At 43.3% G+C, this 26,381-nt stretch overlaps 1 protein-coding gene across 1 annotated transcript; it reads right to left on the minus strand.

Annotated features, from left to right (window-relative positions):
* Positions 1 to 393: 393 nt before the first annotated feature.
* Positions 394 to 25,134, minus strand: LOC147020243 (purine nucleoside phosphorylase-like). The gene is made up of 6 exons (XM_085895466.1): positions 24,983 to 25,134; positions 20,150 to 20,319; positions 8,360 to 8,463; positions 8,069 to 8,244; positions 6,415 to 6,605; positions 394 to 2,698 (listed from the first exon to the last, which is right to left on the minus strand). The coding sequence occupies exons 1-6, from the start codon at positions 24,994 to 24,996 to the stop codon at positions 2,481 to 2,483; spliced, it is 873 nt and encodes a 290-aa protein (XP_085751592.1). The 5' UTR covers positions 24,997 to 25,134; the 3' UTR covers positions 394 to 2,480.
* Positions 25,135 to 26,381: the final 1,247 nt, after the last annotated feature.

Here is a 26,381-nt window from a genome sequence, read left to right on the forward strand (position 1 = left end):
CACTGACCTATATCTGTGTGCTCTTGCAGAATCCTACACCTGGTAACAACACCTATCTCTAAGTTGAGCACACACCTCCAATACTTCATCCCTCCATCCACTCATCTGTGAAGCCAACTCCCTTTATGTGTCGTGCCACTCACTCCAGTCTTTCAAGAGTGCTGTCCTTAGTCACCTTTTCTCCGATACCTACCCGTCCTGTGATACCCTTACTGACCTTCTTCACCCTTCAAGCAATGTTTTTCTCAGCCTTTTATACATATTTAGTTGCTGCATGAGCATAGATTTCTGTACACAACCTTTTTAAAAGAAATATTTAGCCCAATAGCTATGATGCACTTACACACCAAATCAAAATGAGGAAGGATATAGAAAAATACTTTTAACAAAACATTTCTGTGGCTTCTCAAGTTTTATTACATTATCAAGGAAAATTTATTGAAAGAAATGTTAAATTTGATGTGTAAATGAAAGCAATAACACTGAAACGAAATTAAAGCAACAGCCAGAACCTGTGGGAAGTTTAACTGCAAACCGATGTGCTGCATTTGTCTGCTAGCTTAAGGACACTTATTACATATACACTGGGGAAAAGGGAGGAGAGGGAGGGGAGGGGTAATCAGAGCATTTAAATTCATAAAAAGAAAAGGTTGGAAGATAAGAGAACAAAGGGAATGTGGTCAGAGTTGGGCGAAAAGGAAAAGGTTGAAAGGATATTGGTGGTAAGCGGAGAATTGGAATGTATGATCAGAGCATATAGGATTGGGACTGATAATTGCTTTCATTTTCCTTGGAATGTGCCTCTGAAACATCAGCTTGTTGGCAGTATAGTTAGGGTTAGACATACAACCATACTTTTTTTGAAAGAAGTGTTTTTTATGGCCAAATTTCACGCTGATCACGAATCTGTTGAACTTTTTGACATAGGATGATGTCTTAGGTTGGTAAAATGCAAAAATTCAAAATGGCCACCAAATTTACCCACTTTTCAGGTAAAATTTGATAATTATGGCTTACTAGGGCATGTAATATTAGGGTTGGGCACACATCAACTTTTTCTCTGTTGTCCCGTTAAAAGGAGTGTTTTTTATGGCCATTTTTCATGCTGATCACGAATCTGTTGAAATTTTTAACCAAGGATGATGTCTTAGTAAGATGTCTTAATGAGATGACCATGTAATAACATTATAATAATATTTCATAATAATTTTCATAATTATCAAATTTTACCTGAAAAGTGGGTAAATTTGGTGGCCATTTTGATTTTTTGCATTTTACCAACCTAAGACATCATCCTCGGTCAAAAATTTCAACGGATTCGTGATCAGCGTGAAAAATGGCCATAAAAAGCACTCCTTTCAACGGGACAACAGAGAAAACGTCGATGTGTGCCCAACCCTAGTATAGTACTATATGTCTTGTGGGGAAAATCTCGTGGGGGGGAGGGGGGTTGGGGGATAGGAGGGGGAACGTCTCGGATAGAAGACGAGATGATAAATTTAAACTTTTGGGATCATAATCTTAAACCGATTAAACAATTTAACATCTTGGTTCAGGTGTTCATACGAACACTTTGCAATTTGAATTATATGCAGAGGAAGTACTGTATAACATTATAAAATGCTGTAATTAAATAGAATGTTCCTCTCAAACTGCACATCAGAAAAACAAGTACTTTGGTTCGTAGAAAAATAAAGTTTTTTTTTGCTCAAGGCAAAAACAAAATGACTGTCATCACCTTTTAAACTTAATATTGCCACAAATAATTTATTTTGCAAGTTTCATTTGGAGAGTTAAGAAAAATCTGCAAAATTAATTGTTTACAAGCAAAGAACAAGCCTGAGATCAGGAAGCATTTAAAACCAATGGTAGCTTTGTGAACAATTGTGACTGGAACGAAAATACATGGCCGAAACTGAAAATAAACGCAAATAATAAAATGATCATAATAATAACAATAATCAGAATCATTTTGCATGCCCTATGCTGAGCGTTGGTGATGCCAGGGCATTCACTCGGTCCACACAGTCCTGATTGGGTCACCACTCTGACTCAGGAAGTCAGGACAGGAATTTGTCATTTGTTCATGGTGTTGACGTTAGCTCTCCTACTCCTCGCGAAGGACACCATGGCTTTAACTTCAATGAACTAATGCCAGCAGATGGGAAGCCCAGTTTAACGTCCTACTGGTGAAGCACCGGGATGACCGTTTATAGCTGGGTCGAGATTCGAACCCAGGCTAGACGGCTTAGAGGCGGGTGTGCGTACCTCTAGGCCATCCTGCCATCCCTGATCATAATAATAACTATAAACTTTGTGAAAGGACAAATTCCAACTCCCAGGTTCAAGCTTTGTCCACATATTTGTCAAATAAATTGAGGAAAATATTAGTTATTTGAAGCAGAGGAAAGACAAAATTATCAAAAAGTGTTAGGCCAAGCATTTGGTTCCATCTTCTGTTTTCCAGGCCCAACTAGGATTCAGTCACTGGGGGTAGGCGGAGGCATACAGGTTAAGAGGTTGATAATCAGTTGCTGGATGTTAGCAGCACTCCTTTGGCCAGTCTCCAACACTTCGGCGTGGGTGGCACGCTGGGGACTATCGAACTCCAGCACGGCCAAGTTGGTGATCAGGGAGATGGCGAAGACTCTGATGCCACAGTGACGTGCGACATGTACCTCAGGCACCGTGCTCATGCCTACCATGACAAGTTGAGTCGCATGTCAGTCAAAACACAAATCATCATCACATGAGAGTCCCACATTAAAGGGAAACCAAATTATAATTTGAAAAACTGAGCAATGCTCGACCTGATCATTGTACAAAAATGATTCATCATTGACACATCAAATGCAACTTGATCACTCTCCCAGTAATTTATGGAGGCAGCCATGTAGTGATTTTGTAGATCCCCGATTAGCCGTGAAAGACGTGTGACATTCTCCAATCCTGGAACGTGTGTGAAGGCCTCAAACCACTTTGATGGAAAATTTACAAAATTGCATTTGCTGCCTCATGGTGCATCATTTTTCACATTACATTCTAATACTGCGTTAACAACGGTGCAACGGTAAAAACTCATAAAAGAGCGAAAAAAGGATTCATAATCAGAGGTGTAGGTCAGGAGTTGATAAACGAAACGGAAATACATTTTAAAAATAAAACTAAGGACATTCAAACATGATGACTTTTTCCGACATATTCGATAACTTTACTTGGAATGACCACGTTCTCTTTGAAAACAAGCAAACATTTTGTTTTGTTTTTCCTTGTTTCTGTATTTATCTCAAAATTGACAAAAAAGGGTTTTCACGAAATACAGTGAAAACTCTCAAACCCAAATTTCTTGGGACTGAACAGTATTCGGATGACAAAATTTTTCGGATTTTAGAATATGACTAGTCTGGAGACGGCGATGGTTCACGAGCAATGTACAGGGTTCGCCTTTTTTTATTTTTTGACCTTCGAGGGGACGCCACGGGAAAACTGGCGGGAATCGGGAAAAACGTAAATGATGAAAGTTGTAGAACTCGAAGTGCAGTACTTGCATACCAACTTTCATTAGAAACAGTTGAAAACCCTAGGAGCTCGATGCCCAATTTATTGATTTTTTTGACATTTTCTAAGTTCATGACCTTGTGACCTTGAACTTGGGACGAAAATGAAAAAAAAAATCGAGCTCCGTGGGGCTATGCAGGTGCCATTGGGCTAACCAAATACCGAAACCCCTGCCAGATTCGACAAACCCCCTCGGAGAAGATGTAACTTGAAACCGGCTACCCCTAAAAACACATGTTTTTTGGGCGTGGCTCCGCCCATAATGGGTGCAGCACGCCAATTCTCTGGAAAACACAACGAGATCATGATACAAACCTCGCACCCTAATTTTATAAAGATCGGATCAAAACCCACGGAGCTATGCTCGGGACAGACAGACAGACAGACAGACAGACACACACCCATAACGAATATAGTGGTCACTTACTGACTCGTGAACCAAAACTTACTGACTTACTTACATATTTATTTTATACGAAGTCAAGTCTCGTAGAAAAGCGATAACAGAATGGATCAGGATGGGACAGAACAAAAGGAACAGTAAACAGGTGGGGGGGGGCGAGGGGGGCGGGACACCAACAGCAAGGGTTGAAAGACAAAATAGAGGGAGTGTTGGACAAACAAGGGATATGGTGAGTAATGGTAGTAGGAGAGGACAGATACACTTTGTGAAGAGGTTGAACTACCACTTAAAGTTTGTTTACATAACAATGCTTTGTTGCCCTCTTAAACATTTTCTGGAGTAATTTATTTCTTGAAGTTTGGTTTCTCCTCATTAGTTTCTCTTGGGTAAGGTAAATATTCATTTCTTGTTGAGAGAGAAAATTCATCCCCTGCAAGAAGCTTATAAACTGTTCTCCAAGTTTTATTCCCTGATCAATGGTCGTTATTCTGCTTATTTTTTTTCTTCACTGTAGCTTTTGCTGTTATAATTATTTTCTTCATTGGAGTTAATAACCGTGTCAACAATCTCTTCATGTCATCCAGTAGACCACACGTACTTCACCGTCGCAATTCATCCATTTCACGATGTCATCTTCATACAACTCCTTGGCCACTTCTGTGTTCATACCCTTTGTATAGTGTATCAATTCTGCTGTGTCAACCATCTCAGTTGAAAGTTTAAAACCTTCAAAGTCTTCCGGTTGCTCAGTGTTATCGAACCTGGAAAGTGGCCATAAGTTACGTCATGCATTTTTAAATGTTGGTTGTGTGACCGAGTGCCGTGCATGTGCAACTGCCTAAATACAGATATTGATGGTGAACTCCTTCTTGAATGTGGCCATCACACCAGCAGATGAAATCGGTAATTAAGCACATGATGCATTATTTATTATGATTTTAATTTTTTAAAATAATTTAATTTTTGAAGTTCAAATTTTGTTAGGATTTTGGAATATATCAGACTTTGAAATTTTGGATTTGAGAGTTTTCACTGTGTAAGGAAATCTTACAATTGGCAAAAGTTTGGTGTATATGTAAGGAAGGTAAACTCATGTAGAGTACTGTCGTTTTCACAGAGTGCCAGTGCACTGACACAGCTTCCTGAGCAAGGGCTATACTAGTTGGTTTTCCATTACCTTCCCAGTAGTTAGGGCAGGAATTTATAATTTGTTCATGGTGCCAATGATGGGTCGCATACTCTTCGCAAAGGACACCGTGGGGTCTTACATGTCCACCAACTAATGCTGGCAGATGGGATGTCCAGTTTAACGTTCATGGGAGGGACAGCACACACATTGAGGAACCATTTGCCTGTGAAACACCAGGATGGCAGTTGAAAGCTGGGTTGGGATTCAAGCCCAGGATAGACGGCTTAGAGGCGGGTGTGCGTACCTCCAGCCCATCCTGCCAGCCCCAAAGCCCCTTCCTTTCCTTCCTCCTTTTGTTAAAGCTGTCGATGCGTTTCTTTTATAAATCGTTCTGCAGCTCCAAACACCAACGAATAAATAAAATAAACGCACTCTCGCCTTGACCAAGTTCATCCAAAACCTTCACTTTCTGATTCACACATCACTTTCCTTGACTTTTTTGCACTTGGTTCACCCCAGTAACGGTTTTCCTCTTGAAAGCCAAGGTGAAAAATCATTAAGGGTAATAATAACCACAAACAAAGGAATTGATTACAATTGCATGGAAGATGACACCGAACGTAGCGTTGACGCAGAGACAGGTACAGTGCAGCTCTGTACACAGTGCATGTCTGTTGCCACCTGCACTGCAGCAGCCCTGTTGATATAATTTGACTTTACAAATGTAATTGTACATGTGTAAAGCCAAAACTGTTAACAATAATCACTTATTGTGTCCAGCGTTTTGTACTTCAGCATCTATAATATATAAAGAGCTCGTTCTTGGCGTGCCTGCGTCTGTCCCTGCGTCCGGCAACAATTGTCCTATATAGGATACGACTAATCAAGCCCCAATCTACAAACAGTACGGTATAGTTGAGTAAGGTGAGGATTGATGGGCCGTTTTCAATTTACATTAAAACAAAAACTCGTCCTCATTCATCGTCTTCTTCACTTATAATAATGGTGGGTCTCATTCAATCCTGTTTCTCATCTCGATTAGATTCAGAAAATGCTTGCTTTATTCAACACTTTTTTTTCCCCCCAACATTTCCATTTTATTCATATAACAGTAATATATCACCTGATCAGTGTCTGATTATACACCGCCTTCCGCTCTACTTCTAACGCAGGTGAGAAAAGAATACCAAAAAAGCAGATATTTCAATAATTTAGTCACACAATTATTAAAGGGTAAAAGTTAATTTTTTTATTATTTTATTTTTTATTTCAAAAGTTTATTTGAGGCCATGTACACAATACAAAACAAAGAAGGATTACATACCAACAGCATCACCTCCCATCAACTTCAACATCCTGCACTCAGCAACAGACTCAAAAGCTGGGCCACCTTCCATAACGTAGACGCCCTCACGTAAACGTTGGCCGAATTTCAGCTCTTTAGCTACAGCCCGTGCGATGGCACGCAGTTCTGGGTCATATGCATCTGATGTAGATGGGAAACGAGGACCAAATCTGCAAAACGTAGAAGGTTCGGATTGTCATCACAAGGTTAATGTGCGAGATGTGGGAAAACAGCACCTCAAACAAATACAGGAAATGAAGGCAAGAGAGGTAATCGATCATCAGTCATGTGTTAGCAATTCGTAGCATGCATTGACACAGAGTAAAACTGGTAATGGCATATACAAGATGAATTAATATGATTAACGGATTGCAACTCGGTACTAAGGAAAGGTGGGCATTTCTATTGGCCGACATGTTGCATAAAGCGATTCTCTTGACGCTGTGTAAAACGTTTATAAGTAGAAAGAGCAACCAGGGATTGCAGACCCTTGCCAGGGCTTGTTACTTCTGCCACAGAAGGTGGACAGAGTTTATGTATTCACCCTGTTTGTGAGCAGGATATCTCAAAACGTTGTGGACAGGTTCGGTGTTTGGCATAGAAGAAATGATTCGATTTTGGTGAACATTCAGATATGGATACTGTATTTTTAAGTGATTCTGTACGGTATTTAAAGATTGCAACCACCTTTCTTCGATTTGTTGGTGAGATACCGGATTATTGTTTTTTTCATATCGATTTTTTTCGGTATTCTGGTATATTCAGAATTCCAATACCAGTGAATTGATATTGAAAATTATATTGAGATAACTGGTATATCGATATATCGCTAGACCCTACCCACCAGGTCCTCCTGGTGAGGAGGGTTTATGGATATGGACACCCAACAGGACTAAAAACAAAACCTGTCAAAGGGCGGAGGAGCTCCATGTGAGCCAACGGCCATCCATATCTGGTGCCCAACTGTGTCTGCAGAGGTCCTCCTGCAGCGAGTTACCTTTCCTATGAGGTTGTTGGCAGGATTTGCACTATGGCCACCACAAAATGCACCAGTGTATGGCAGGGTGGTGCTGAAGTGTCGTCCACCATACGGTGGTTTCCTCGAGTTATCCTGAGGCCGTTCCTTTGGGTGGCTGCTTGCAATGTCCTATCCCCTGATGGGGATGGGCCAGGCATCTGCCTGGGGGCTGGCCAGACGGAGGCCCCTGGAGTACTGACGGAAAGTGGATGCAGCGATGTGCTGTGGCACATGCTCCCCATATATGTATGCATCTCAAATAGTTGTGGACGGATGACAAAACTTGGTCGATGAGTCGGTTGGGATGGTAGGTGACAAGAACAAGCCAATTAAATTTTGGTTCAGGTCCAGATCCAGATCCCGCCAACAGTGGAATGCAAAATGTAAACTGTTGACAGTCCATGCCCACTTTGGTGCCAACACATGGGATAAGGGATCACGATTTAACTTGCGTCTTACTGAGTTCACTTAGCACTTTGAGACATTGATTTAAAAGGATTTCTGCTTTCCCGATGCAATTTTGCTGAACAGCATTTTGTTTCTTAAAAGCAACGCTCAGTGCATTCTCTTCTTTATGGTGGAATGCTAAGGAGGAAAAGCACAGTGAATGATGACCTTTCATCATTGGGTCCAACCAGAGGTCCATGGGCGGCCAAACCAGGAAGGAAGATGTGGTCTTTCACGAGCATTATGTCACCAACATTGTACTCAGGATTGAGACCTCCGGCAGCATTTGTGAGCAGCAGGGTGTGCACGCCAAGAAGCTTCATGACACGTACCGGGAACACGACCTGCACAAAGTGACGATGATAATCACTACTCCCAGAAATTCACACGGGCAGAGAAAAGCAAAGAATGGGCAAGAGATGGCAAATCGATAGGTGATCAGGCAAGACACCGACTGACCGTGTTGGCGGAATAACCCTCATACATGTGAAAACGTCCCTGCATCACAACGCACGTGTGTCCGCCCAACTCTCCCAGCACCAAACGTCCTACGTGGCCAGGCACTGCAAAAAATCAAAACAAACAAATTCATTCATTCATTTCATATGCAGCTCGTGGCTGCTGGTTGCATCATTGCTGGAAATGTGGCTGTGGCGCTGATGTGGTGCCCATGCTTCCAGTAAGCTGGTACTCATTTTGCCAACCTCGGAAGGATGCCAGGCTGAGTCAACCACCTGGCGTTGTGTCAACGGCACAATAGGGGGGGGGGGGCGGTCCATGTCAAGTGTACACATTTTTCAGCGAAATTTTGACACATTGTCTCAGATTTCACTCTTTTTTTTGTGAAAGTGTTTGTATCCACAGTAAAACATTGTGTCAATTTTCAGACCTGGGAGCCCATCGGGGCCCATTTTAGCCCCCCCCCCCCAATTTGGGTACCCCCGGTTCACCCACAATCTTCCAGTGGCCATATCACAGGTTGTAGTGGTCCGATTTGGATGATCTTGGTATCAAAATGCTCGTAAAAGCGAGATCTTTCGAATCGCGTAAAGTAAAATCACTCTGAAACAGTAATTCAAAAAGTTATAGTTTGGGGCGTCCTTTGACCTTGGGCCCCTGTCCCTCAGCCAAACCGATGATCCCGATTTTTTTTTGTGTGAGAATTCCCCTTCATATACTCCAACACCTCAGCATAAATTAAAATGGGATCTCAATGGGTTCAAGTGTGATGATGGTTTTATTGTTCGGGGTCCACATATCACTAATTCTTGATTCGACATTGGGCGACGTTTGCCGTCATCGTTCCAATGACGTCACCTGCTGGCAGGTGACTTTATGTCTGAAATTGACAATTATATATATATATATATATATATATATATATATATATATATATATATATATATATATATATATATATATATATATTGCATCATTTGCGAAAAATTATTCTGCCCATTGTGTCTATTGATTTTTAAGTGTACATTTTTTGTGTAACCGTCATCGAATTAAGTTATAAATGGGCTAATCTCAGTGTTTGCATATTTTGCAGTAAGCATGGCGACTGAAGATCGAAAGGAGTTCCAAAAATACTGTTGCGATCCGTTCAGCTGCCATAAAACGAAACAACGAAAAGATCTTCGCAATGTGTCAAATGATATATTGATGAAATTTTCTTCAAAGGTGAAAACAGATGACAGACTTTGTACAGAAAAAAAAAAAACTCTCAGTTGTCACCAGAGCGTATTGAAGAATCATCTTCGACCAGTTCGAAATTATCATCAGAACGTACTATCGAAGGCATTGCAGAATCTATTTCGACAGATGAGGACGAGGAGGTTTTTGAGCGAGAAGCAGAAGTTGACCTATTAAACCAGTCGTTATCGATGATAGATGAAAGCCCATTCGACAAACGAAAGGCGGAAAGGAACCCAGGGTACGTTCCTGAAAAGCGAAGTAAAGTGGAAGATTCTGTGCGAAAGAAATTAGAACTAGTTGCTGGACCAAGCACTGTGGAGAAAACCCAAAATACAGCGTCAAAATGTGATGAAAACTGCATGCCAGAGGTGATTAAAGGCCTGAAAGAAAAATACGTTGTTTCGAGCCGTTCAGAGCAAATACGTGTACTGACAATATTTGCTCGGAATATGAGCATCAGAGGGATGATGAGTGAATTCAGTTGCTCCCAAAGAATGGCTGTGCAAGCCAAAAATTTAGAGAAAGAAAATGTTCTGCTATCGTCTCCAAATCCCAAACAGGGTAAAATATTGCCTTACGAAGTGAAATCCGCCGTAACCGAAGTGATGAAGTCAGCCGAATAATGCCAGGGAAAAAGGACTGTGTGGTGGTCAGGAATGAACATGGAAAAGACAAAATTCAAAAAGCGCCTGGTGCTAAACAATCTCAAGGAACTGTTTCAGAAATTCAAAGAGAAGAACCCTGGCTTGAAAGTTGGATTCTCGAAGTTCGCCATGTTCCATCCCTCGGAGTGTGTCCTGACCGGTTCAGGCGGTACACACAGTGTATGTGTATGTACGATACATCAAAATGTGAAACTCATGATGTTTGGTTCCAAAATGCCATGGACAGCCGAACTTCCGAGCTATCATCATGTGATAGCACGCATAGTTTGTAAACCAGCACAACCGGCATGTTATTTCACAACTTGTGAAAGTTGCCCATCAATTGAAGACTTCAAAACCGAGATACTGAGTGCTTATGAATTAGAGGATATTGATGAAATTCAGTTTAAACGGAGGACATCCACCGACAGATCTGAACTGAGCTCCATGGTCCTGCCTTTGGAAGAATTCATTAATCAATTCTGTGAACGTGCGGTGAAATTAGTGAGACACGACTTCATTACCAAGGCCCAATCTCAGTTTCTGAAAAATAAGAAAGACGAAATCGGTGAAGTCTCCTTCTTGTCATTATTGGAGACTTCTCAGAGAACTATTCGTTTGTCATACAGGATGCAGCCCAAGGATTCCATTGGAACTGCTCTCAAGCGACAATTCACCCCTGGGTTTACTATTTCAAATCGGACGATGGCAAATTAAACCACGATTCGTTCACGATTATATCAGAATGCAATACTCACGACGTTGTCTCAGTCCACCTCTTCCAAAGAATGCTCATTGAACACTTGAAATCCAGCTTTGTAAATGTAAAGAAACTTTACTATTTCTCCGACGGTTGCGCTGGCCAATATAAGAATTGCAAAGCCTTCATAAACCTATGTCGTCACAAATCAGAGTATGGTATTGACGCAGAATGGCATTTTTTGCCACAAGTCATGGCAAGGGCCCTTAAGATGGCGTGGGAGGTACAGTCAAACGAGAGGCAACACGTGAGAGCCTGTGTAGACCTTATGACAGTCAAATTATTTCTCCAAAAGATCTTTTCACCTTTGCTGAAAATGGTTTGAATGAAATGAAGTTTGGTTACGGGACCCAAGAGGCGTTTGACGAGGAAGAACGAAATCTGGAAGAAAGGTTAAAAATGGCCAAAACCATAGCTGGAACTCAAAAACTTCATGCTTTCATCCCTATTTCTGAAACTGCTCTTCAAGTACGCGAATTTATCCTTAGCGAGGAACACCGTATCGAGTCAGCTATTTCAAAATCTACACCAACTTTTAACGGAAAACTCTCAGGTTATGTCACAGTGCACTATGATGGAAAATGGTGGCTTGCCTGCATCATGGAAGCCTTTCAGAACACTCATGAAGTGAAAGTGATTTTTCTTCATCCAAACGGGCCCACAAATAGTTTATTTTTTCCTGACATTGAAGATCACTGCATTTTAGACATTTCTGATATACTTCTTTCCGTAGAACCAAAAACTGCTACAGGTAGAACCTACACGATCAGTAAAAAAGACACACAGCTGTCAAATAAAACATTGGTTGGCAAAAAATCTTGACTATAATATGCAAGGAAAAACTCTTACTCGTACTAGTATCGCTTCCAGTTCCTGCATGTACATGTGGAAAATTTATGTACAATATACCAGAGTATGGTATTGACGCAGTGTATTGGAAATAGTGTATTGGAAATCTTGTGTTCAAATATTGTGCTATGTATTGTGGCGTATTATGTCCAGCACCCGAGTCCCCGAACAATAAAACCATCATCCCACTTGAACCCATTGAGATCCCATTTTCATTTATGCTGAGGTGTTGGAGTATATGAAGGGGTATTCTCACACGAAAAAAAATCGGGACCATCGGTTTGGCTGGGGAGCGGGGGCCCAACGTCAAAGAGCACCCCAAACTATAACTTTTTGAATTACTGTTTCGGAGTGATTTTACTTTACGCAATTCGAAAGATCTCGCTTTTACGAACATTTTGATACCAAGATCAGCCAAATCGGACCACTACAACCTGTGATATGGCCACTGGAAGATTGTGGGTCAAACGTAGGGCGCCCAAATTTGGGGGGCCCTAAAATGGGCCCCGATGGGCCCACAGGTCTAAAAGTTGGTATTTTGAGTTTTTTCACCCAAGTGAATAAATGACCAACATATGGGGAGAAAATTAGGTATTAGTGTCGGGAGGGTGTGTACACTTAACATGGAATGCCCCAGGGACTCAAACTCAAGACCCAACGATCTTAAGCCAGACACCTTAACTGTTAATCCCACACCAGGCTTAACAAGGAAATAAATATATAATTGTTCTTATGAAAAGAAAGTCAGAAAATAACAAAATATTTAGTAGCATGTCATACTCGGGGTGTAACCATATGATACGGCTCTATAACCGTTACTTGTGAGGCCGGTGAAGAGAAAGGAAAAATAGTATCAATTAAAGAAAAGAAAAACAAGCACATTTATTCTATCAAAATCTTCTTCTTCTTCTTTCGGCTGCTCCCGTGAGGGGTCGCCACAGCGGATCATCCATATGATCCGCATAGCGATTTGGCACATGTTTTACACCGGATGCCCTTCCTGACGCAACCCTGGTAGCCTCTTACGACACAGGGATATGGTACACCTATTTTAACCGGGGTATACACCGGCCCAGTATACTGGTACTCATTTCGCCGACCTCGGAAGGATGACAGGCTAAGTCAACCCCCTGGTGTATTAATTCAGTGGCCCAACAGGGCTTGAACTCAGGACCTTTTGGATCCCAAGCCACTGCCCGAACCACTGCGCCAACACCAGGCTTCTTTATTCTATCAAAATAAAAAGTGAAAATAAAAACGGGTTGGAGGGGAAACAAGGCCCTGTTAAACTGTTCTAGCAAATTTAAATTGTGGTTTATAATATGTCTGCTCTAAAACATGTGAAATTATGATACTGCACAACTAATTATCCTTTTAGAGTAAATTTTCTTTCCAATATTATATACAGTAGACTGGCAGGATGGCCGAGAGCAAGGGTCAGCAACGTACGGCACGTATGCCATGAGTGGCACGCAAGATGATTTTGAGTGGCACGTACAATAAAAGTCTAATTAACGGAAAAGAAACTCTGTTGAAAAAAAAAAAAACCCCCATTAAAAACGATGCTTCACTGCTCTGTCAATCGCTCTAAAAAAAAAATTCTAAGGGCACTCGGTCGAGTACATACCTCCGCCATGCAATGCCTGATCAACCAGAACATATCAGGCACAATACATTTTTGAAATATCATGCTATACAGTACAATATCATTTTTGGCCCCATCTCTCAATGGTGAAGAATCACTTTAAAATATGAAAAAAATTCTCGTATCCAGATCAGGATTCGGATCTTCACCAAAATCGAATCAATTTGATATGGTCGCACACCCGTGTCCACCAAGTTTAGTCCGAATCCGTCCACAACTTATTGAATTATCGTGCTATATATCGGTTTAGCCCTCTCTCAATGGTGAGGAATCACTTTAAAAGTCATCAGATTCAGATCCAGATTCAGATCTTCACGAAAACTAAATCAATTATTCCTTGTCACACTCCCAACATGCCCACAAAGTTTCATCCAAATCCGTAAACAACTTTTTGCGATATCGTGTTATATATTGTTTTTGGCCCAATCTCTCAATGGTAAAGAATCACTTAAAAAAAAATTCTAGTTGTCCAATCCGGATCTGAATCTTCACCAAAATCGAATCAGTTCGTCCTTGTCATACACCGAACCTGTCCACAAAATTTCATCCAGATCTGTCCAAAACTTTTTGAAATATCCTGCACACAAACAAACAAACACACAGAAAGGGGTGAAAACATAACCTCCTTCACCTTCGGTGGTGGAGGTAATAATAATAAAAGCTTTCATTGGGGAGCGTATTTTAGAATCTAAATTATACTAGCCAATGAAAGTTCTTTGACGGAGAAAGAAAAACATTCAATTGGTTTATTTACCACATTAAGTTTTGCAGGGTCAGCCAATCTTGATTCACAGGAAATCTTGTGATAAGATTAATTAAATTTATTTTTTGTAAAAAATGGCAGTTCCTAAAAACGGGTTAGATGTTCGTTCATTCCAGTCCTTTTGGAGACAAATATAGATTTGTTCAACATAAAGACCGTGCTGTTTTTACAGTACTTTAGGTTGTGAGAGAGTTGTTTGTCGCATATAAAGTATCCGTCAATAAAAGTTTCAGAAAAAAAAAAAAACATGAGAAACACTTCAAGGATGAGGTGGACAAGGCTGAGACAATCAAACGGGCCACAGCAAGCTATGGAAAGCAAAGCAGTGTCTTTACTAACGTATGTGTCAGTAAAAATCAAGCTACAGAGGGAATCAAAAATTACTTTTAAATCAAAAAATAATAATAATAATAATAATAATAATAATAATACAAAAAAAAGGGGAAATTACAAAATAACTACAATTAGTGCTGTGGCATGGCTGGGAAAAAATAGGTAACCCCTCCCCAGGGTAGAACAAAGCACAACCATTTTTTTTTGGTTTATTAGGATGTCTGAAGTAGGAAATGGATGGTTGTGAAAAAATATATTGGGGATAGCATGTATTTTTGGTGGAATTTGTAATTATAGTGCCTGAAATTTTTGTGCGTTTTGGAAAATCATAAAAATGACTATTAAATCTTCAATTATCAACCAATTTTCATAATTAAAATGTCATTTTGTACAGAATCAAAGGTATATGTTGCTTTCAGATCATCTCAGTAACTAAATCAGAATCATTAAGTTTTCAAAACTGAAAAAAGTGATTTTACTAACTAATTTTATTCCAAAATGCTATCTTACATTTTGTTGTATACTAATATGTTTTGCCTTAACACTGAAACTAGCAAATATATTTAACAAAACATTCTGCATAAAATGGTCCTGAATATGAAATTCACAAAGAGATTTAATCAAAATCATCACTGTCCAAGTCACTCTCATCTGCAGCAACAGGGGCTTCACGTTTGTTGTCACATTCCATACCGAGACATGAACAGAAGTCAGTGCAAGGCAATCCTAATGCCAAACAGTGGCACGTCTGTGAAGTCTTGCATTCAGCATCCATACAGTACATGTGAGTTGGGTCTCTGACTTCAATGGTTGCAGCCTCTTTCACATAGTAAACAGGTTGCATGGAAGATGTGTCTTCATCCCATCTCCAGCCATTACCAATTGGGCTCAACTGTTGTGGTTTTGAAACTTCACATTGCATCCATATAGTTAACTGGTACTTGGCACGCAACACATGTTGAAGGAAAGCATCCTCAGTTGGAGGAAATGCTGATGCAGGTTTGTCACTCTTGCAAGCAAATTCATACCGTAACTCATCTAAGGTTGTACATAAGTTGCGATTGGATTTCATTTTGTTGCCATACAATGCTAATGTGTACCGACGAGCATCCTGCAGGTTTTCTGTCAAATCAGGAGTTGTGCCCAGGGTGCTCAGAGCAGGAAGATCCTCTGCATATTGAACCTGCTTACTGAAGGCTGTAAACTTGCCAATCTTGTAGAGACTACTGGTGCTATCACACCCAGTAAGGGTGTGTGCAGATGGTAAGGCACGTGCTACATTTTCTCCTACATTTTGACAGATACTATGAACCGGTATAAATCTTTCCCTATTTGTTCTTTGTCCAGTGTGTCCAGAATGCACGTATGTTAACTTTGGCAGTTTGCCTTCATTTAGATAGTAAACCAGCAAGACTAGGACATCTGTATCATCTGACTTCACTATCAGCCTTTCATGAGATGATGCTAGGTCAATGGCATGAAGAAGCATCCGAGTGTCTGCTTCTTCTTGTGTGCTGAAGAGCCAGACAAGATTTATTTTTCCCATTTGAGTAAATGGTTACAACTCTCTCAGCTTCTGGAAATCCACCTGCAAGAGTTATACTCTGGCCATTGATCAGTCCAGGTGGGTCATCTAGTAATGACTGTGATATGAATGCTGCAAGATTCGCCATGTTCGCAGAATTCTTGAGGAAATTCCTGTAATGTGGCACAACTCTGTCTGGAGCAATTACATGACTTGCAACTGCAGAAGTGCCACTTCTGCGTTGTCTTTCTTGATATTTGGCAGAATGGAGGACATCATAACGATCAAACACAAGGACTACAGACTTGATGTTCCATGAATTATTGAGCAGGGCAACAATTTTGCATAAGATAAGCTGTGCAATATCCCTGAAAGTGTTGAACTGCATTTCATGTAACCCTTGGAGAAGCGCCATCCCATCATATATGTAAATCCCTTGACCATAAAATGGTGGAAGCTCAAGGATTTCCTCTGTTGTTGACTCCAGTTTACTGGTTAGATCTGCTTTAACACACTTCCTCATGTTGCCATCATCATAGAACAAGGCAGGTGGGATGACTGCAAGCTCATGCTGTAAGACTGTTTCCATGTTCACATTTCGCTGTTTTGACACACCCAGAAGCCTTCTAAATAACACTTCTGAATCAATCATCAACTTCTTGGTGTCCTTATCTATGTTAATGGACTTCTTCATGTCTGCAAAGGTCACAATCTTCATGTTTCTGGATCCCAGAATGAAACAGACTTAGATACTGGTGCCAGTCTCTTTTCCATGAACTCTGTGTGCTTTTGACGACCCTCGTCAAGAAATCCAGTGAGACTCTTGGCTACTTCTGGGGACGCAACCTGACCTGTGATGATGTTTACCAGTTCTGAAGGCACAGTTTCTATATCAAATGGGTTCTGACTGTTGGTAATCACATTAACCACATTCTGCACATCAGATTCATCCCTTGCTTTCCAGCTCTTTCCCAGTTCTTCCTGTGTTCACTTTCTCTCCATCTTGTCATGGCATAGCACTTGAAAGGCATTGGCATATTCACTTGTGATATGTCTGGTCATCAACCAACGGGTCATCGCTCCCTTCCGAAGTGCAAGGACAATAATGCCACCTTCACTTTTGCCTTCTCGGTTAATTGTCTGCTCTAGTGCTTGGTCGGTGCTGACAGCATTAAATCGGTACTTGTCAGACCTTCTGACGACTTGGCCACCTTCACACATATGCCAATAGACGTCTGGATGTTTCACCTCAAGACATTTCATATCTGCCACACACGTCGGGACATACTTTTCATAATCGTGCCTGCCTGCAGCCCTAAACCAAACAATCGCTTCACACATCGCATTTAAATGAAGTACCATCAAGCCTTCCTTCTCTGCTCTGAGTCGACGCAACAAGACTTGAGCACCCTCCATAAAATCAGCCCAATATGTGAATGTAGCTGATTGTTCTTCACCAACAGCTAAGAATTCTGCAATAACTTCTGCAACCTCTGGCAACTGACTGTTCATCAGTTCTCTGGCAATATCAATTGCAACTGAATTGTCTTTGACACCACATGCATGTTGTAGATCAAAGAACTTCTCTTCAGTGTTAGCATTGCAAAGCGATCGACCAGATTGTTCTAACCACATAACCATTGAACTGAAGAAAGTTCGGAAGAGTGCCTCATACACAATTTTGATGCCCCGTATGCCACGTGATACTTGTGTACCCTGCAACATTTGTCTTGCTGTTGCCTCAGCATACACAGATGACTCAGTTAGTAAAGCCATAACATACACACTCTTATATTTTTTTAGGCAAAACAATACTGTCACAACCTAATTATGTACTGCCCTTTCAGATTTCCTACAAAATGACATCTTATTTGTGCAAATCGGTTGAAAATTGCAGGTTCAAGTCATTTTCGTGATTTTGCAACATTCGCCAAATTATTGGAGACGACTAACACAAATCATGACCAAAATACATGCTATCCCCAATATATTTTTTCACAACCATCCATTACCTACTTTAGACATCCCAATAAACCAAAAAATTATGGTTGTGGTTTGTTCTACCTTGGGGAGGGGTTACCCTGCTTTTTAGGGCCCTTATGGGGAATGGCCATAGCACTAAATGTGTTGCAAAGCATGGAAAGCCATTTACAGATGAGGAAAATATTATATATAATATATACATATATATTACTAAAACTAATCTTGTATGTATGTATGTATGTATGTTCCCAAAATACAGCCAAAATAATATACGATAGCACAAAAATGTTAGGGCCACCTTACTCACCATTCGCCTGTGGTGTGCAGTATCTAGTTTTGTTAAAATCGGGCAACGAAAAAAATTATAAAAAAATCAATTCCCGATTCAGTCAAGTACTCTTTGGGAGTATTTGATAAATGCAAATAACCTCACCGATATAGTTCGCTGGAGCTATCTTTTTATTTTATTTTATTTTGAAATGATTTTTTATCAACCGCTATCACAACGGGAAGCCAACGGGTTCACGGGTCGTCTAGTATATGAAGACCACAAGGGGAAAACCAGAGATGTCACTTTTTATAAATTTCAGGGTTATTGCACCTGCCAATAGTTGGCAACATAAGGTTTCCTCTCACAATATTACTTTAACAAATAACCAGGGTGTCACATAATTTATATGGTATAAAGTTTAGCCGTGCAATGAAAAAACAAGTGTTGTCAAAGCTGAACAAGTAGAAACCCAAAGTTGTCAGTACTTTACTCCTGGTTATCTCCCTTTCATTCATGTTAACTGTTCCACCATAATATTCATAGTTGAGAAACTAAAAAGTGAAAGGTTGTAAAACTTTCACAGCATAAACTCTGAGCACTACAATAGCCTATTTGGTTACATCATGGGCTCCGTAGTTGGTGCATATCATGGTTCAAGCCTGGTCAAACCTTTATTGTGACTTTTATGGGACCCACGCCGTGGCTTAATGGTTAGCGTGTCTGAGTACCCATCCTCATTCGATGTACCCACCGCCCAATCAACCTGCTTAGGTATATGAGGGAGTCACATGAGGTGACCGGCTATCGCGGGGGTGGTTTATCCTTGGTTTCCTCCCGGTTTTCCATCATATTAAGTAGTATGGAGTAAGAAATGGAGAATCTGTTGTCATATAAGCGAAATACCCTTGAGTATGGCGTTGAACACCAATCAAACAAAAAAACAATGACCGTTTAATGTTGAAAAAAATAATCTGTGATCACCAAAGTCATGTAATGTATGCTAATAACCAACAAGCATGAATTTGCTGCACATCCTGGGTTAAAATTGCATGGCAATTATAAAACAAGGGAATAACCAGTGATGTCAGTTTGCAACATTGATTCGTTCTTTGCTCTTAAATTAAATAACACAGAAACTTGGCAAATGCTACATGCTTCATTTGATCGGCCAATGATCACTCTTCCTTTGACTGAAAAAGAAATCTATATGACAGTTATTAAACAGTCCACCAAAGTCTTGAAACTTTGTTTTTCAGTTTCTTCAAAATTGACTTATCCTGACATCTCTGGTTTTCCCCTTGTGGTCTTCATATATGTACAAAAAAGGCTTTCTCAGTTCAGATATTTTCATAAATGGTTTGCCCAATAAAAACAATCATCTCCAGAATTAAAGACGTACCTGTGTCTGCCAGATCAGTGGAGAGACGCATAAGCGAAATGGCAGAAAACGTTAACAACACACGGTGGTGTTAAACGATGCAGTGGTATTTAGCGTCGTGCTTGATGAGAGTGTGTATTTTAATGACGTATCATGGTTAGTAGTTGCTGTGAGATACTGTGACTCAGACAAAGTTCGACAAGAGCTATGCTGCCTAAAATGCACAAGGGAAGATATAGCGAAGACATTTGTTAATTATTTTGAGGAAAGAGGAATTGACATCAGAAAATATGATGTGACAACAGACAGTGCCCCTGCTATGGTTAGAAAACAGAAGGGATTTGTGAAGATCATCAAGGATCAATTGAGAAATTACAAGGTGTGTGGAAGGAGGTTGTACCTGTGCTGCGAGGAAAATGAGGAATGTCAGCATAGGAGAAAATGTCTGCCTTGATAACCTGATCAGCGAGGGCACTGTGTCCAGAGCCCAGAACTATCCCAACAGATGGTCTGTGCTGCGAATGGTCATGCAGCCAGGTCACAGCCTGCTCGCATTGTTCGTAGCCAAGCCTGCAGGGTGCCACAATCAATAATTCAAATACCAATTGCAAATTCTAGCTCCTGCTTATCAATGTATTCTGTTTACATAACATTGACATCTTCCTCACATAATCAGCATATAATCGAGAAAAAAATAACAACAAACATTGTTACGGTTGCCCGGTCGATCTGAATGACTTAAACTCGATGAGTGGCTCAGCGACCTTGTCCCCCCCCCCCCCACCACAGAGATATCCAGGCAGATCCTCACGCCCATCACGTGTCGGTACCAATTGGCATCTCTGTGCTGGGTGAGTGACGTGCCGGGGCTAACACGAGACAGATGTTGTCTGGCCGAGCTCCCAGAGTGCCGTGTCCCTGAGCAGTTCTTAACTGCGCCCATCTTATATCAAGCAGATTCCCCAACACCCGCCATGTGGCACCGTCATCAGTAAGCAGGATGAGTTGAGGCCAAATCAACATCAACATGTATATTTGTGTGGTGCAAGAAAGTATGCATTTACAAACGGATCGCATTCAATAACAATAAAAACTATAACCACAATTTACCTCATCAAATATATGCTATATGGAACGGATCATCAACAGGACACAAGTCCTGAGATAAACTATGTCCTTAGGCCTCAGACACAAACAACTACAGACAGAGTATCGCGACAGACCAGCAGGACTCGCTAAGCTCAAACCCGTATGTAGTGGGAGGAAGAATGAGGCAATGTTCAGGCCTGCGATCACTCTCAATGTGGCAATGAGGAGGAGGAATGTGCTCTGGTGGGAGGGGTGTGATGCCGGCAGAGCAAGGCAGGGGTCGGCTTCCCTCCCAGCTCATCTGAATTCAGCCGGCTCTGATGGGTGCAGGAAACTCTCCCCAGTAGCTCCCTTGGGCATCTCTTGACTTCCACCCCCTTTACAGTCTTTGGCCCCTGCCTCAAGCTGTGACGCACTTCGCCCCTCCTGGCTCGCTTGCCATTGGTCCGAGCCCTAAAGAGGGGGAGGGGGGGCTTCCCCTGTACCAAGCTGTGACTTTTGTCCTTTCATCATTGGACTGTAAAATCCTTGCTTCCTGCCTGAACTTGTGCTTTTGGACCTAGTGAACTCCTTTCTATTCACATGTAACAGCCAAACAAAGGTAGGAACATGAAATAAATGTCAAAGGGGATGTAATCTTTTGTTGGACACACTAAGGTGGGTTTCACGAGTCTTCCGATATGAAATAGCAACGCATATCTACCACAACATTTAATTACTTTCACACTTACTCTCACATTCAACATGGGAATAACTATGCTATAATAAACACTTATTAACCTCGAGGAGCTATTGTTGTGGGGCCGGGTGTCGGCGGCGAGCACGACCGCTAGGTGGAGCAGTAGAGTCAGCTCCACCGAGCACCCGGAATCTAGGTCGTGCTTCTCGGAGAACTCCGAAAGGCACGGGTCCTTTACAGGACCATGGTCGCCAATATTTTGACGGCGTGAGATAGGGTCCACTTGTCTAACTCCAATTTACCCAAGTACTCACACCGTCCAACTACCGGGGAGAACACACCCTCTGCTGACTCTGTCCAATCCGATCGCGGGTAACGGCTTGGATCCGGCGTAACCGAGCGGAGTTACCATTGCCGCGCCGGACCAAATGAACAATTTGCCGCTTCGCTATTTCCGAACATGCACCGTGCTAAGCCAATGAAAGCAGCACAGAAACGAGCTGGTACATTCAACAATAGGGGTATTTATTTTACAATAATCGGGGAGACGAGGGGAGCATGTAAGGGCAGAGTTATCACGACTATAAGAAATGCAAATAATGTACAACAAAAGCACTTAACAATTATACTTGGACAAGACAGGCCCGCACACAGACAAGCACACCCAAAAAAGAAAATGGACCCGCCGGGTCTTTATTTGGCTCTCCAGCCGAGGAGGATAGTTCGTCTGGGAGTCAGGACGGCTGGCTACCTGGCCGCGAGCGCGCGGCTGGTCGTCCACCCCTACCCGGAGCTCCGGTCGCCAAAGGACGGACCAGGGCAGCCGAATCCAGAGGAGGCGAGACAAGGTGATCTCTCTTGATGAAAATCGACCGCTCGCTGCAATGCGCCAGACGAGACACCTCCGAAGCGCGGGATCCAGTCCGCCGCAAACCCAGGCAGGCGTGCTTCGAGACACCCATGACGCAAAACTCTCTCTGCTTGTCCCGACAACCACACTCTTTCTTCAGGAGGGAGGGGCTTCTTCTCCTGGCCACTCGCCTCCTGATTGGTCGGACACATCCTGCGATTCCCTGGCCGTCTTCCATTGGACGGGCCCACGGTAGGCGGGGCAACTCCCACCCTTCTGGGTGGAGTCCCGATCGGAGGCGTTTGTAGCTCCGCCTACCTCCTCACCTCCGGCCACGTGCGTAATGGCGATTGTGTTCAGTGGGGGACGGGGCGGGTGAGACGCCCGCTCCTTGCCGATTGGCCAAAAAGGGACGCCATGCTCCTGTTAAACTCCGCCCACGCACGCACTCGCCAGCGAGGCGCAAAGAATACTGTGAGCAGTGTTGTTGTTGTGAAAGCGAAGGTGGGCGTTGTTGTCGTTGTTACAAGTGATGTAAAAGAAAACCCTAACTATCAAAATAACTCCACAGCGCACGAACATTTAATTCCCATTAGACGAGGGACGGGACCCTAACTAGAAACACGTACTTACCGAAATAACTGATCTATAGGACCTGGTTGTTGTGTGCACATGGCTGCCAGATTCGTAACACTATATCCACAACAATATGAACAAATAAAAAACGAAATTAAATGCTTGAGAAGTAGAAAGGCCACAGTCATTTTAGTAATGTGGTCAAATTGAAAAAAAATGGACACTCTCTCTATCAAGTGCAGCCTGTGGCTGGTTGGGACGTTGGGACGCGGCTATGCCGCTGATGCAGTGTCCCCCTTACCAGTACACTGGTGCTCACTTTGCCGACCTCGGAAGGATGACAGACTGAGTCAACTTCCTGGTTTATTTAATTCAGCAGCCAACGGGGCTTGAACTCAGGACCCTAGGATCCCAAGCCACCACCCACACCACTAAGCCAACACCAGGCTTAAACCAGAGTTGGTGTCAAAGCCACCCAATGCTCGCCTGTTTATACATTTATCGTTTTTAAAAGACTCGTCTAATAATTAATATATCTTATAAAGCATTGCAGTGAAGTCTGATCCAAATAATTTTAAAGCAATATATGTATTTGCAGATTGTAATCAGTAACAAGAGCGCAAATGAGCACAATAAACGCCCGAACAAGAAGGTATATACAGAATTGTGCAACGATATGGAAAACAGCATCCTGGTTGCCATAGGAACCACTTTAGATGACGAACGTATGTCGCGACACACCGTCTCCACAGTCTGTACCTATGTACCAAATATGAAACGTGAAAGTTGAAAACTTTGGGAGTTGGAGTGCGGACAGGAACGGACGGATGGTCGGGCGTGCCTGTGGTGGACGAGAGGGGGACGGACGTGCCTGTGGTGGACGAGAGGGGGGCCGGCGTGCCTGTGGTGGACGAGAGGGGGACCGCGTGCCTGTGGTGGACGAGAGGGGGACGGACGTGCCTGTGGTGGACGAGAGGGGGACGGACGTGCCTGTGGTGGACGAGAGGGGGACGGACGTGCCTGTGGTGGACGAGAGGGGGACGGACGTGCCTGTGGTGGACGAGAGGGGGACCGCGTGCCTGTGGTGGACGAGAGGGGGACGGACGTGCCTGTGGTGGACGAGAGGGGGACCGCGTGCCTGTGGTGGACGAAAGGGGGACGGACGTGCCTGTGGTGGACGAGAGGGGGACGGACGTGCCTGTGGTGGACGAGAGGGGGGGGGCGTGCGTGTGGGGGACGAAAGGGGGACGGACGTGCCTGTGGGGGACGAGAGGGGGCCGGACGTGCCTGTGGTGGACGAGAGGGGGGACGGACGTGCCTGTGGTGGACGAGAGGGGGACGGACGTGCCTGTGGTGGACGAGAGGGGGACGGACGTGCCTGTGGTGGACGAGAGGGGGACGGACGTGCCTGTGGTGGACGAGAGGGGGACGGACGTGCCTGTGGTGGACGAGAGGGGGACGGACGTGCCTGTGGTGGACGAGAGGGGGACGGACGTGCCTGTGGTGGACGAGAGGGGGACGGACGTGCCTGTGGTGGACGAGAGGGGGACGGACGTGCCTGTGGTGGACGAGAGGGGGACGGACGTGCCTGTGGTGGACGAGAGGGGACGGACGTGCCTGTGGTGGACGAGAGGGGGACGGACGTGCCTGTGGTGGACGAGAGGGGGACGGACGTGCCTGTGGTGGACGAGAGGGGGACGGACGTGCCTGTGGTGGACGAGAGGGGGACGGACGTGCCTGTGGTGGACGAGAGGGGGACGGACGTGTCTGTGGTGGACGAGGGGGACGGACGTGTCTGTGGTGGACGAGGGGGACGGACGTGTCTGAGGTGGACGAGAGGGGGACGGACGTGTCTGTGGTGGATCTGAGAGACAGTCACAATATAGGATTGAGTTTCTGTGAAGGATTGAGTTTCTGCACGATACATTTGAAAAGCAAAGCGCGGTTCCACACATGGCAGGGAAAGGCGAGAGTAAAGGACACAATTCTGACATTGTTGACATAGAAAAGTGCGATCCCGGTTGTGAGGCCGTACTTACGTTTTACCCTCCATTTTTATTGGAGCGATTGTTGCTTTATAGGAACCGTAACTGCGAAACTGGGCGAAAAGGCGCAATGTGGCTTCCGATATATAAACCACGCCTACAATCCGAAACGGTTCGTTGGTGCCCACACCCTTCCGTCATATAGACCACGCCCACAACCTTCTGCAATATAAACCACGCCCACACCCTTCTGTCATATAAACCACGACCACAACCTTCCAATATATAAACCACGCCCACACTCCGAAACGGTTCATTGGTGCCCACACCCTTACGTAATATAAACCACGCCCACACTCCGAAACGGTTCATTGGTGCCCACACCCTTACGTAATATAAACCACGCCCACACTCTGTAACGGTTCGTTGGTGCCCACTCCCTTACGTAATATAAACCACGCCCACACTCTGAAACGGTTCATTGGTGCCCACACCCTTACGTAATATAAACCACGCCCACACTCCGAAACGCTTCGTTGGTGCCCACACCCTTACGTAATATAAACCACGCCCACACTCCGAAACGATTCGTTGGTGCCCACTCTCTTACGTAATATAAACCACGCCCACAATCCGAAACGCTTCGTTGGTGCCCACACCCTTACGTAATATAAACCACGCCCACACTCCGAAACGGTTCGTTGGTGCCCACACCCTTACGTAATATAAACCACGCCCACAATCCGAAACGCTTCCTTCGCGTTTTTTTTTTTTGGCGCGAAAATAAATGCGACGACGTCGAGTTCTTGTGGAAACACTTTCTGCCTTGATTATTCGTTAGTTAACAATTAATTAAATCCGACAGTTAAAACGCACAATTACTTGAGCCGTCACCATTTCCTTTTATTCGATTCCCGACCTCATTACAAACTATTGGACGAGTAGCTCCAGGGCGAGGCGTTGCGTGCTTGCGTCATAAAGTACGCCGACGCTCATTCCTGCTACGTCATACACCCTGCAAGCCACTGACATAAAACAGATTTTTGGAACGCTAGCTGCATTTTCCATCCACTCATCATGCAACTTTATTAAAAACATTCTCCATTGGTAGGCGCTCCGATGTTAAGTTTGGGTTCCTGCGATATACCCTGGGTTCGAATCTCATCCCAGCTATAAACGGTCATCACTGTTTCACAGGCAGGGGTATTCATCAACGTGTCTTCCATCCCTCGTATGGATGTTAAACTGGGAATCCCATCTGTCGGCATGAGCATGTGGATGTTAAAGATCCCACGGTGTCCTTCGCCAACAGAAAAGCAAGTTATCGCCGGAACCATGAACAAATTATAAATTACTATCCTACATTTAGTGGAACATCAGGTCTGAAAAAAACAGCCAGTTTATAAAAGACTGCTGGCCAACCCCACAAGCATGTGGGAGGAATTGTGGCTGT

The sequence above is a fragment of the Eptatretus burgeri genome, chromosome 9 (genome assembly GCF_056783735.1).
Source record: "Eptatretus burgeri isolate ZD-2024b chromosome 9, Ebu_testis_v1, whole genome shotgun sequence".
Lineage (NCBI taxonomy): Eukaryota > Metazoa > Chordata > Myxini > Myxiniformes > Myxinidae > Eptatretus > Eptatretus burgeri.

Coding starts and splice junctions, on each gene's coding strand:
- LOC147020243 (XM_085895466.1), bottom strand. Junction 8,464..20,149: donor TCATTTTCCTCGCAGCACAG/GTACAACCTCCT, acceptor GATTTTTTGCAG/TGCCTGGCCACGTAGGACGT. Junction 2,699..6,414: donor GATGGGAGGTGATGCTGTTG/GTATGTAATCCT, acceptor TTGTCATGGTAG/GCATGAGCACGGTGCCTGAG.